Genomic DNA, 13,387 nt, shown 5'->3' with positions numbered 1-13,387 from the left:
TGCGAGAACAAATGTCTGCTTCCGGTGCGGTGAGCCGGGGCACGTCGCTCGCGAGTGTGGGGCTGGTCCCAAGTGTCCGGTCTGTGCGGAGGCGGGTCGCTCCCAGACCTCGCACAGGGCGGGTTCCTGGGAGTGCCCACAGGTGCCTCCTATCGGACGTAGGGAACAAATACTGGGAGTCGCGGACAAAAATGTCGCAGAAGTGCGTGTGACTAGTGTGCCGGCCGACAATAGTGCGGGACCGTGTGTGGGACCTAATAAGGGTCCAAAAGATAGTGTAATGGAGGTGGAGCAGGCGGCTCCTGCCCCTCCATGCAATCTTAACGTTATTTTAACTTAATATGGCGGTGATCCAAATCAACCTCAACCATGCGCGTAGGGCCCAGGATTTGCTGGGCCAGCGAATGAGGGAGGTTGAGGCGGACATCGCCATAGTATCGGAGCCGTGGTGGGTTCCCCCTGGGGATGAGAAATGGCTCTCATCCCTGGGGGGTCGCCCCTCGCCGCGATTCTCGTGAGCAAAGATGGAGGAACCTGTAGCCTAGTGCGAAGGGGTTTGTTTTTTGTGGCCGCTAAATGGGGGGACTCGCTGGTAGTCTCTGTCTACTTTCCCCCCAGCGAGGATATTAGTAAATTTTGTAGACTCCTTGATGAGCTCGAAGAGCTCTTAGGATCATTTCCTACTCTTCCAGCGTTGGTTGCCGGAGACTTCAATGCCCGGTCCCACAGATGGGATCCGGAAGGCAGAAGTAACCTAAGGGGTGAGTTGCTCTGCATGTGGGCCAATAGGTCGAACCTAAGCCTGGGCAACCAGGTTGGCCACCCCACGTGCGTTCGGCCGCAAGGGTCGAGCGTTATAGACCTTACGTGGGGATCTCCGACAGCCATCGTCCGCTTATCGGATTGGAGAGTGGATGAGGCCGAGTCCCTTTCGGACCACTTGTATATCATATTCAATTATAGGCGTGAGGCTACAGGCTTCCGAAGCCTTTGCTCAAGGGAGAGAATTTTCCCTAGATGGGATGCGAGGGCTGTGGACGAGGATAGGCTCGCCGCAGCCCTCGTATCTGCCGACTGGACACGGGACCATGGTGCCAGCGGGGAGGACTTAGTGTGGTGGATAAGACATGCTTTGACTGGTGCTTGTGACATCTCTATGTCAAGACTCGGTTCGACGAGGTGTCAGGAGCGTGCTGTGTCGTGGTGGTCGTCGGAGTTATCGACACTAAGGAGGGTGGCCACGACGACGAGGAGGCGCTACCAGAGGGTTAGGCGCAGCGGCGACCCAGCCAGAGTACATGAATGCCTGGAGAGCAGGAGAGAGGCCAAGAGGGGTTTTGGTCCGTGCTATCAGAAGGGCCAAGGCTTCGGCCTGGAGGGACTTCCTCACTACCATCGAGGAAGATCCCTGGGGAGGCCATACAAGCTTGTTATGAACAAGCTTAGAGCTCGGGGTCTCCCCCCCCTTACTGAGGCACTGGACCCTTCTTTTCTCATGAGAATAGTGACGACATTGTTCCCGGGTGGTGACCAATTAATAGCCCCTAATATCAACTTGGTGGACTTAGACGAAATCATCGTAACTATAGAGGAAGTACGTGAGGCCGCTCTAAGGATCGGTCTTGGGAGAGCACCAGGACCAGATGGGATCCCTGGCCTGGTGATCAAAAGAGCAGCCATTTATTGTGGTAGGGGCCTGGCCAGATTTTTACTATGCTGCTAAGAAGAGGAGTCTTCCCGCGACCATGGAAGAGGGCGAAACTCGTTCTCATCAAAAAGGGAAACGACCATGATGATGACTTGCCCAGCTCTTATAGGCCTATATGCCTACTGGATGAGGTGGGGAAGCTGTTCGAAAGGGTGATTGTCTCCAGGGTGAGCGGGTTCTTGGATCAAGAAGGGATCCTCTCTCCCTGCCAATATGGCTTTAGGGTGGGGCATTCCACCATTAGGGCCATAGGGGAAGTAAAACGATACATACAGGAGTGCGCGAGTGATGGACGGGTGGGCGTTCTTGTGTTGCTAGACGTTGCGAACGCTTTCAACTCGCTCCCCTGGAGGACAGTGATAGCAGCAATGGAGGGCAGCGGCTTCCCCACCTACCTAGTAAATATAATAAGAGACTATTTTAGAGATCGACTCCTGTCCTTCATCGGAAGGCAGGGTATTGTAAACAATGTTAGTGTGACGTGTGGGGTCCCACAGGGCTCTGTCCTGGGCCCCACACTGTGGAACATCGCCTACGACCGGGTCCTCCGAGTCCCGCTGCCAGGGGGGTCTCGTGTTGTTTGCTACGCAGATGACACGGCCCTCCTGTCAGCGGGGCGGGACCCGGCTAGTGCGATGTTTGCGTGTGAAAGGGACCTCGAGGTCCTTGTGAATGAGATAGAGAGTTTAGCCTTAAAGTGGCGCCGCACAAAACGGAGGCGATGGCCTTCCCTGCCTCTGCCTTCCGCAGACGCAGGATTGCTCCCCCCCCTGTGAACAGACTCAGGGGGGTTTGTATTGCGGTGAAGCCCAGTGTTAAATACCTGGGCATAGTTTTAGATTCAGGTATGACTTTCAGGCCCCATTTCGAGGCCTTTATTCCGAAAGTGCAGGGGATCCTTCGGTCCATTGGGAGGATCCTTCCGAACCTCCACGGGCCGAGGGAAAAGAAGCGACGCCTCTACAGCAGCGTGATCAACTCCGTGCTCTTTTATGGTGCTCCGGTGTGGTGGCGCGCTGTTGTGGAAGACCAGAGGATCAGGCGGGCTGTTCGGGCCCTGCAAAGAAGGGTAGCAATCAGGGTGTGCTGCGCGTATAGAACGGTATCCTTCCATGCGGCAATGATGGTCGCGGGGATTATTCCCCTCGATCATCTGGCGCCGCAGCTTGCGGACGTCTACGCAGCGGTCCGGGAAGCGGAGGATCCCGTTTCCCCTAGGAAAGGGCCGTGCTGGGCGCTGTTGCCAAGAGGAGGGCAATTGTCGCATGGAAGGAAGAAGAAGAAAATCTCGTTAGCGCAATAGGAGCAACGGGGGTGCGCGTGAGAGCAGCCATCGCTTCCAGGTTAGAGAAGTGGGTTGGAAGGCCGTTTTCTTTGGAACGACCTTCCACACCACTCAGCTGATGACTGGCCATAGCTGCATTCCCGCGTACCTATACGGTATCAGGAAAGCAGACTCCCCGCGGTGTTTTCACTGCGATGCGGGGAACGATGATGCTGATCACACCCTGATTGAATGCCCTGCATGGACGAATGCGAGGGCCTTCTTGGTCAGGGAACTGGGGGGGGTGCAGCTCACTCTCCCCGGGATAGTCGGGCGATCCCTGGATACCCCGGGGGCGTGGGCTGCATTCCAGTCCTTCTCAGGACTAGTTATGAAAGCCAAGGAGGATGCTCAAAGAGAGAGGGAGAGAGTTATGCGCAACAGAAGAAGGATGAATGCTTGGCCGCATAGGAGAGTAGCTCCTAGGCGGCCCCCCCGGGCGAGGCTCCGGGTAGCTTTGGCGGCGCCTGGCCCGGTCTAGTGCGTCGCTTTCCCCTGCAGAGAAGAAGAGCATGCTCATGCATGGGTTGTATGAACCCGACCATTGCATCATGGAATGGATGGTCGGGTTAGTGTATATAATTATAAATAGTAGTTTTAGGTTGCGCCTCACGGTGAGGCGCAATAATTAGTTGTAAGGTGTATGTGAGTGTGCGTGAATGGAGAGAGCCTGGCAAAACACCGGCCAGGCTTATCGGGATGGGAGTAGGTGAAGTATGTGCATGTAGCACGGTTCCGCCTCTCCAATCCAGCGAATGAATGTGTTTGCACCAGGGGGTTTTTTAGTCGGTAGAAATCCGACACTTCCTTGGGTACCGGGCCCAAGGGGCCTTTTGAAGGTTTTTCCCCCTGACGAAAAAAAAAAAAAAAAAAAAAGGGTTGCGTCAGGGTCCCCCCGTGGGTAGGGGGTAGAAGAATACTCCCACAGTATTCCCTGCTTGTCGTAAGAGGCGACTAAAAGGGAGGGTGTGAATGATGTGTGTGCATGTTCTGTATGGCTATTCCTCTCTGTAATGCTTTCTATCCCCTCTTTTCTATTCTTTTCTTGTCTCTTACTTTCTTCGTTTAATTTCTTTTCCTCTGGGCTTGTGCCTACCAATTAAAATATAAATATGGATAGTACAAGCTTGGAGAAAAACCCGTGTGGGAGAGATACCTACACAACAGCGGTGTTTGGTGGTGGTAGGACAGGCCACCTATCGTCGACATCATACTACTGTCAGGAGTCTGTGGTAGGCAACCCGGCCCAGACTCTGGTTAATGCCTCGGGAAGTTGTTCGCAGGTAGGTGACCTGGCCCGCGAATCGACTAAGGCACCAGGAAAAGAGGCACAGATGGAGGGATGGCAGAAGGAAGCTAGGGCTTTGGAGGAGTGGCGGCTGTCGGATTCGGACTCGCCGATCAAGACCAGGGGGCAGCAAGAGGATGAGGCGTATCATCACGTCGTCGGAGGAGGACGACTGCCTCATCGTAGAAGAGGATGCACCAGGAGGAGGCCAGACGCCGCTGACACTGGAGGCAGGAAGACTACCGGAGAAACTTAGGTCAAACCTAAGGGGGATAGAGAAGGAGAGAGCGCGATGCTCGAATTTGAAAGGAGAAGTGTCGGGCAAGATCAAGCGATTTGTTAGAGACTCGCTTATCATTGCCGACGAGATGGAAGAGCGGATGGATAGACAGTCCAGCTCCCCGTTCTCAAGGGCTGAGGCAGTGATCCAGCTGAGAACGGAAGCAAAGATAAGAGACGAACAGATTCGTCAGATGGAAGGTGAAATCGCTAGGCTCCAGAGGGAGCTTAAAAAGCGAGATGCTGACAAACAAAGCAATGGAGTAAAGGCGGTTGCTGCCCCGAATCAAGGGAGGCAGAGGCCTACAACAAGTAGAGCAACCCTATCTCTGGAAAAGAGATTGGAAGATGCGAGGGTTGGTGATGGTATGGGCTGTGTGATGGCGGTTCTGAGGGACTTTGGTAAGAGTATTGAGGCCCTGCAGAAGACACAGTTGGAGATGTGGAACATCTTCAAGGGAGCCAGCAAGCCACCCCAGCGGGAAACAGAAGGGACTGCGGTGGGGGGAAGGGAAGTGCTCCTGCCCCGGGAATCTCGAGGGCTCCTGCCCAAAGGATGCCTACTGCGAGTACTTTGTCCCCCCCTTACAGGATGGATTTATCGAGGTGATGGGAAGAAGGAAACGTCGCCAGCAGACAAAACCAGCTGTCAGGCAGGAGAAGGCCACCACATCGGGGGATCGGGGTGCCACAGGAAGTGGCACTAAGAAGAAAAAGAAGAGGAAGAAGAGGAAGAATCGCAGCGGTGGGACCAGGGAGACGGCAGTGGTCTCACTGGCGTGCAACGAGGCGATGTCTTATCGCGATGCTCTCGCCAAGGCCAGGGAGAGCATTAGCCTCAAGGAGATTGGGGTAGAGAATGTAACAATGAGGAGGGGTCTAACGGGGGCCTTCATCTTCAGTGTCAGGGGGAAGGAGGCTGCTGTAAAGGCGGACCGGGTGGCCGAAGCCTTGAGGAGGACGGTACCGGAAGCCAAGATCGCTCGGCCACAGAAAACGAGGTCCTTTAGGCTGGTGGGTATTGACCCAAGCCTGAACATGACTATTATAAGGAATGCCCTCCTCACAGTAAAGGGGAACGTCGACCCAAATAAAATCTGGGTTGGTGAGATGGGGCAGGCAGGGGACGTCTCTGGGAGACGGTTGTCTCTGCCCCGGTGGAAATGGCTCAGGCTGTTATCAACAGGGGGGGGAGGTAGACATCGGTCTATACCGGGCAAGAGTGGTCGAGCTCCGACAAAGCCACTGCGTTGCCACCGATGCCTGGCCAAAGGGCATGTTGCTATGAGCTGCCCTAGCCCAACCTCTAGGGCGAGCCTTTGCTATCAGTGTAGCCAACCGGGTCACAATGCAAGGGACTGTAAAAATAAGGTAGAGTGTCCGGTGTGTAGGGACGCCGGGCACAGGAACAAGAACCATCGTGCGGGGAGCTGGGAATGCCCGGTGGTCCCTCCGCGAAGGGCTAACAGTGAAACGTGCGCGTCCGCGGGTGCTAGTGAGGCTCGGGTGCCTAGTGTTTCGGTGGGGGGAGAGGGTATGGAGGTGGACGTAGACCTGTCTACTCCTACAAGGATCGTGAACGAAAAAACTGCGCAGGGCAAGGGCTGCGATAGGAACAGGTGTGCGGGGCCTGCAGAAGTAGCGGGGGTTAGTGGTGTAACCATTAATAATGTCCCTTAGTGAATGCTGCGTACAGGTGAACCTGAACCATGCGCGGGGTGCGCAGGATCTACTGATCCAGCGTATGCGCGAGTGTGGGGCGGGGATCGCGGTTATCTCAGAGCCGTGGTGGGTTCCACCCGGTGATGAGAAATGGTTTTCGTCCCTGGGTGGGGCTCCGCTGTCTGCGGTATTGGTAGGTGAAAGTAGAAGACCCTGCAGTCTGGTGCATAGGGGTAACTTCTTTGTAGCCGTTAAGTGGGGGGACTCGCTGGTGATTTCAGTCTACTTTCCCCCCAGCGAGGTAATTAGTAAATATTGTAGACTCCTGGACGAGCTCGAAGAGCTCTTGGGAAGATTTCCTACCTCTCCGGTGTTGGTGGCTGGCGACTTTAATGCCCGGGCCCGTAGATGGGACCCGGAGGGTAGGAGTAACCTAATGGGTGGGTTGCTCTCTACCTGGGCCAATCGGTTGAACTTGCACCTCTTCAACCGAATTGGCTGCCCTACGTGCGTTCGGCCACAAGGGTCGAGCGTCATTGACCTCACGTGGGGCTCGTCAGCTGCTAGTGTCCGCTTATCGGAGTGGAGGGTAGATGAGGCAGAGTCCCTTTCGGACCATGTGTATGTAGCTTATAAATACTGCCATGAGACTGCAGGGGTCCAAAGCTTGAGCCGGCCCGGCAAGACTTTCCCTCGGTGGAATGCGAGGACTGCGGACGAGGATATGCTCGACGCTGCCCTTATATCGGGCGACTGGACTCGTCCCAGTAGCGAGTGTAGTGCGCGAGATTTTGTTAGGTGGCTGCGCGGAATGTTAGTGCGCGTGTGTGACATGGCACTGCCGAGAGCGGGGAACACGAGGGACAGGAGGAGGAAGGCGTGTTGGTGGTCGCAGGAACTGTCTGCTCTTAGGGCAGAAGCGACTGCGGCTAGGAGGCGCTTTCTGAAGGCCAGACGCAGTAGAGACCAAAGAAGAATGGAGCTGTGTCTGGAGGCCCGCAGGGAGACTAAAAAACAATTGAAGAGGGCCATTAGGAAGGCCAAAGCCACTGCCTGGAGAGACTTCGTGGGGATGCATGAGGCAGACCCGTGGGGCAGACCATATCGCCTGGTCATGGGGAAGTTGAGGCCATACTCAGCACCCTTGACAGAGGTACTCGAGCCAGAAGTGATGGACCGGGTGTAGGATGGCCTATTTCCCCAAGTGGAGCGGAACATTAGTGGGGACTTGCGCGGTGTTCAAGTGGATGGTGCGGCGGTAACGCTGGAAGAGGTGCTGACTGCGGCAAGAAAGATCGCCGGTGGAAAGGCTCCGGGACCGGACGGGGTCCCGGGCATAGTGATAAAGGCAGCAGCGGTCCACTGCGGGGTCGGTCTAGCTGAACTATTTACGGAGTGTTTCAGGACCAGCAACTTTCCAACAGCCTGGAAAAGGGCTAGGCTGGTCCTGATAAAGAAGAAACAGGACGCCCAACCGGATCTGCCTGGCTCCTACAGACCGATCTGCCTGCTGGATGAGGCCGCGAAACTGTTCGAGCGGGTGATTGTGGCAAGGATAAACAGGTGCCTGGAGACAGGGGGTCTGCTGTCGCAGGCGCAACATGGCTTTCGCGTTAGACGCTCAACGGTCGGTGCCATAATGGAGGTGAAAAACGTAGTGCGGGAGTGTGTGGACAGTGAGTGCGTTGGGATCCTGACTTCGCTGGATATCAAGAATGCGTTTAACTTACTGCCGTGGGAGACCATCTTCAGGGCGCTGGATGGAATGGGCCTTCCCACATATATTGTGAACATTATAAGAAGTTATTTGTCCAACCGAACATTATTGTTTGTCGGGAAGCGGGGACAATTGGAGGAAAGACAAGTTTCGTGCGGGGTTCCGCAGGGTTCGGTGCTGGGACCAACCCTGTGGAACGTCGCCTATGACAGTGTCCTCCGGGTTCCGATGCCGGGGGGTTCCCGGGTCGTCTGTTACGCAGACGACACGGCCCTTCTGTCATTGGGACGGGACTTGTCGGAGGCAATCGCGAACGCGGAACGCGACCTTGACGTGTTAGTGGGTGCGATTGAGGAGCTTGGCCTCGAGGTGGCGCCACACAAGACGGAGGCAATGGCCTTCCCTGCCTCTGCCCTCCGCAGACGCAGGAATGTTCTGGCCCCCGCCATTAGGGTTAGGGGTCTGGGGTTGTTATAGGTCCCAGAGTCAAGTACCTGGGCGTGGTGTTAGACTCTAGCTTCACTTTTAGGCCCCACTTTGCGGCCTTGATTCCGAAGGCGGAGGGGATCCTCCGGTCTCTTGGAGGCTCCTTCCGGACCTTCATGGACCGGGGGAGAAGAAGAGACGCCTCTACGGTAGCGTGGTCCAATCGGTGCTCATTTATGGGGCACCGGTGTGGTGCGCGCTGTTGTGGAGGACATGCGTGTCAAGCGGGCCATTCGATCGTTTCAGAGGAGGGTGGCGATAGGGTGTGTTGCGCATATAAGACGGTGTCGTTCCATGCGGCGATGATGGTTGCGGGGATCATTCCTCTCGATCATCTTGCGCCCCGACTAGCAGAGGTGTATGTGACCCTTAATGATGCGGAGGGACCTGTTCCTCCAGTCATTAAGGCGGCGCTGGGCGCTGAGGCCAGGAGGATGGCGGTTGCTGCATGGAAGGAAGAGGAGTTAGGTTTGACGGGGGTAACGGGAGAAACGGGGGCGCGGGTTAGGGCAGCTATTGCCGATAGGTTGGATGAGTGGGTTGAAAGGCCGCACTCCATAAGTACGACCTTTCACACCACTCAGCTGATGACCGGACATGGCTGCTTCCCTGCGTTCCTTTGTAGAATAGGGAAGGCGGTATCTCCGCAGTGCTTTCACTGCGGAGCAAATGTAGGCGACGCTGACCACACCCTGGTCGACTGCCCTGCGTGGATGAGTGAGCGGGACGGTCTTGTTGGGGACTTGGGGGGGGTGCATTTCTCCCTCTCCGGCATAGTCAGGGCATCCTTGGATATGCCGGGGGGATGGGATGCATTCCGGTCTTTCGCGGGGCGCGTAATAAGGGCGAAAGAGGATGCGGAGAGAGAGAGAACGAGGTATGGGAGAAGGTTGCGTGCGGTGCCGCAGAGGAGACTTGCTCCTAGGCGGCCCCCTCGGGCGAGACTTCGCGTGGCTGGGGCGACGAATGGCTGACGGCTGTGCGTCGCTTCCCCCTCATTGTATGGAGTTAATTATACTGGAGTGTGAGGGCTGTGTGTAAATACGGTATGAGAGTGGAGTGGGCCTGACCGGAACATTGTCTTATTGTAAGGTCAGGCCAGGAGTGAGTGAGTAGTCTGCGTCTCCAGTTGTATCTGTCAGTGCGCCTAGGTATGAGAGATTGCGCCTCCGGGGAGGAAACTCTACCGTTGAGAGCGCCGGATGTAGGAGTGTGTGTGTTTGTGCGGGAGAAAGCGTGGCGAACTTCCGGCCGGGCTTATTAGGGGAGAGGCACACAGGTAATTTGAACTGTACAGACTGTGCGTTGCGCCTGCCTCTTCTCCTCGCGGGAGACTTTGCACCAGGTGGGTTTTTAGTCGGTAAGAATCCGACACTCCCTTGAGTACCGGGCTCAAGGGGCCTATTGAAGGTTTTCCCCCTGACGAAAAAAAAAAAAAAAAAAAAAAAAGGGTTGCGTCAGGGTTGCGTCAGGGTCCCCCCGTGGGTAGGGGGTAATAGAATACTCAAACAGTATTCCCTGCTTGTCGTAAGAGGCGACTAAAAGGGATGGGTGAATGGTGTATATTGCTCTCCGTATGCTATTCCTATCTTTAATTCTTTCTATCCCCTCTTTTCTTCTCTTTTCTTCTCTCTTACTTCCTTCTTTTCCTTTCCTTTCCGCTGGCTTGTGCCATTTATTAAAAAATATGAAATGAGTACAAGTTCAGCGAAAACCCAGTGTGGGAGGGATACTCACACAACTGCGGTGATTAGTGGTGAGAGAGCAGGCCACCCACCGTCGACATCCGGCAACTGCTATGAGTCTGGGGTAGGCGACCCGGCCCCGACTCTGGATAGAGCTTCGGGAAGTTATTCGCGGGTAGGCGACCTGGCCCGCGAACTGACTAATGCGTCAGGAAGGCAAAAGGTGGAATCCGATGCACCATCAGTCGGATCATTCCGGAAAAGGGCGAGGCCGATCGCCTACTCCTCGTCGTCCGAGGAGGAGGTTGTCGATCTGACTGGAACTGCTCCGGAGGGTCTATTGGTCTCTACTATCGAAACAGGTAGAATCATAGAGCGGATTCTGGAACACGCTTTTAAATCCGAAAGTAAAAGAAAGATATGTTGTAATTTAAAAGGAGATATTCCGGAAAAATGAAAAACTGTAACTTAGGCATCATAGAATTGGCTAAGGAGTTACAGGCCCGGAATAGATCGAATTGTGGCCCTGAAGTGCAAGTTTTGCTGGAACAACTTAGAGCAGAGGCTAGGGCTACGAACGATAGACTGAAGAATGTGGAGGAGGAGTGCTCACGCCTCAGAAAAGAGCTTAGGCGGAAGGATGCGCTCCTTGAGAAGCGAACCATCGAGAATAGTGTAAGTGTCCCGACAAGGGTTTCCGCAGTAAGTCAAAACCGTTCTCTCGGAGACGAGATAATAGCTGCTGCTAGAAAAGAAGAAGGTATGGACTGCAGGGCTATTGGAAGAGTCCTCTCGGAATTATCCAAATCCATTACGAAACTACAAGAGGACATGGATGACTTTAAAAAGGGACGGGGCTCTTACGCCCAAGTGGCAGCCGCTCGACCGCGGGTTGCTCCCCCGCCAGTGGTGCCGACGCCACTGGCACACATCCCAGACAAGGATGGGTTTATAGAAGTTAGAAGGAGGGGCAGGGCTCCTGTGCCTGCTGGGGGACTCCTCCCTGTACGAGCGGGAGTTGGAGGGATAGCTCCTTCTGCTCGACCTCGCGTGGGGGAGGGGGTCTCTGCAACGGAAGAACCAAAGAGGAATAAAAAGAAGAATAAAAAGAGTAAAGCAAGAAGAATCAGGGAGACGGCGGCAGTCTCCCTGACCTGTGATTGAGGGGCCTCATATTTAAAGGCCCTTCAAAAGATTGAAGAAAACGTGAAGCTTGACGACATTGGCGTCAGTGGCTTATCGTATAGGAGGGGCCTGACGAGCTCCTTCATTTGGGAAGTTAGGGGAAAGGACGCCAATGCGAAAGCGGACAGAGTCGCAGAGGCGATGAGGGGGGTCCTCCCTGAGGCGAAGATCGCGAGGCCTCAGAGGACTGCCCCAATTAGATTGGTGGGGGTCTACCCGACTACCACCCTGACAGCGGTCAGGTGCGGGTTGCTGGGGGGTAGATCGGGGATGGACCCCAATTTAATCTCTATAAGAGAAATTCGCCTGGGCAGGGGCGGCCGTTACGAGGCCACTGTTGTGGCTCCGACGGCTCTAGCCCAGGCGGCCATTGAGAAAGGTACAATCGTAGTGGGGTGGGGGAAGGTGCGGGTTTTCCCCATTAGGCCAAGGCCTCTAAGGTGCCACAGGTGCCTGGCAAGGGGTCATGTGGCGGCCTCTGCCCAGCTCCCAGTGCGAGACTTAGTGTTTGCTTCCGATGCGGAGAGCCGGGACATGTGGAGCACGTGTGCGAGGACAACCGAAGTGTCCGGTCTGTGCGGAAGCGGGGCGTTCCCAGACGTCGCATAGAGCGGGCTCCTGGGAGTGCCCATTGGTGCCTCCTATTAGGGGGAAGGACAAAATTCTGGAGGCAGCCAGCCGGCGGGTCGGCAGTACGGGTAGTGCGGGCGTCGGGGCCGAATCGGGCGCTGCCCCTATTGTAAATACTGGTGTAAATAACAATAACAATAATGGTATTGAGGTGGAGCAGGCGGACCCTGCCCCTCCATGCAACCTTGAAATGGTTCTAGACTAAAATGGCGATGATCCAAATTAACCTCAATCACGCGCGTAGGGCCCAGGATTTACTGGGCCAGCGAATAAGGGAGGTTAAGGCGGACATCGCCATAGTGTCGGAGCCGTGGTGGGTCCCCCCTGGGGATGAGAAATGGCTCTCATCCCTGGGGGGGGCGCCCCTCGCCGCGATTCTCGTGAGCAAAGGCGGAGGAACCTGTAGCCTAGTGCGCAGGGGTTTGTTTTTTGTGGCCGCTAAATGGGGGGGCTCGCTGGTAGTTTCAGTCTACGTTCCCCCCAGCGAGGATATTAGTAAATTCTGTAGACTCCTTGATGAGCTCGAAGAGCTCTTAGGAACATTTTCTGCTCTTCCAGCGTTGGTTGCCAGAGACTTCAATGCCCGGTCCCATAGATGGGATCCGGAAGGAAGAAGTAACCTAAGGGTGAGTTGCTCTGCATGTGGGCCAATAGGTCGAACCTAAGCCTGGGCAACCAGGTTGGCCACCCCACGTGCGTTCAGCCGCAAGGGTCGAGCGTTATAGACCTTACGTGGGGATCTCCGGCAGCTATCGTCCGCTTATCGGATTGGAGAGTGGATGAGGCCGAGTCCCTTTCGGACCATATGTACGTTATTTTTAATTATAGGCGTGAGGCTACAGGCTTCCGAAGCCTTTGCTCTAGGGATAGAATTTTCCCTAGGTGGAATACGAGGGCTGTGGACGAGGATAGGCTCGCCGCAGCCATCGTATCTGCTGACTGGACACGGGACCATAGTGCCAGTGGGGAGGACTTAATGCGGTGGATAAACAACTCTCTGACTAGTGCATGTGACATTGGCATGTCTCGGTTTAGAACAGGAGTGAACAGGGGGAGAATAGTGTCGTGGTGGTCTCAAGAGATCGCAGCCCTTAGGAGGGTGGCCATGGTAACGAGAAGGCGCTACCAGAGGGCTAGACGCAGCGGCGACCCGGCCAGGATGAGGGATTGCCTTCAAAGCAGGAGAGAGGCCAAGAGGGTTCCGTCCGTGCTATCAGAAGAGCCAAGGCTTCGGCCTGGAGGGACTTCCTCACTACCATCGAGGAAGATCCCTGGGGGAGGCCATATAAGCTTGTTATGAACAAGCTTAGAGCTCGAGGTCTCCCCCCCCTTACTGAGGCACTGGACCCCTCTCTTTTAGCTGGAATTATAACTGCATTATTCCCTGGGGACGGAAGACCGGTGTCCCCAAACACCGAAGTGG

At 55.4% G+C, this 13,387-nt stretch overlaps 1 protein-coding gene across 1 annotated transcript; it reads left to right on the top strand.

Moving 5' to 3' along the window:
* Positions 1-472: 472 nt before the first annotated feature.
* On the top strand, positions 473-1,723 carry LOC122519049. Its single transcript, XM_043638212.1, has one exon. The coding sequence runs from the start codon at positions 473-475 to the stop codon at positions 1,721-1,723; it is 1,251 nt and encodes a 416-aa protein (XP_043494147.1).
* Positions 1,724-13,387: the final 11,664 nt, after the last annotated feature.

Source organism: Polistes fuscatus, unplaced genomic scaffold (genome assembly GCF_010416935.1).
Source record: "Polistes fuscatus isolate 324 unplaced genomic scaffold, CU_Pfus_HIC Scaffold29, whole genome shotgun sequence".
NCBI classification, from domain to species: Eukaryota; Metazoa; Arthropoda; class Insecta; order Hymenoptera; family Vespidae; genus Polistes; species Polistes fuscatus.
This window is presented reverse-complemented; position numbering and strand designations above follow the sequence as displayed.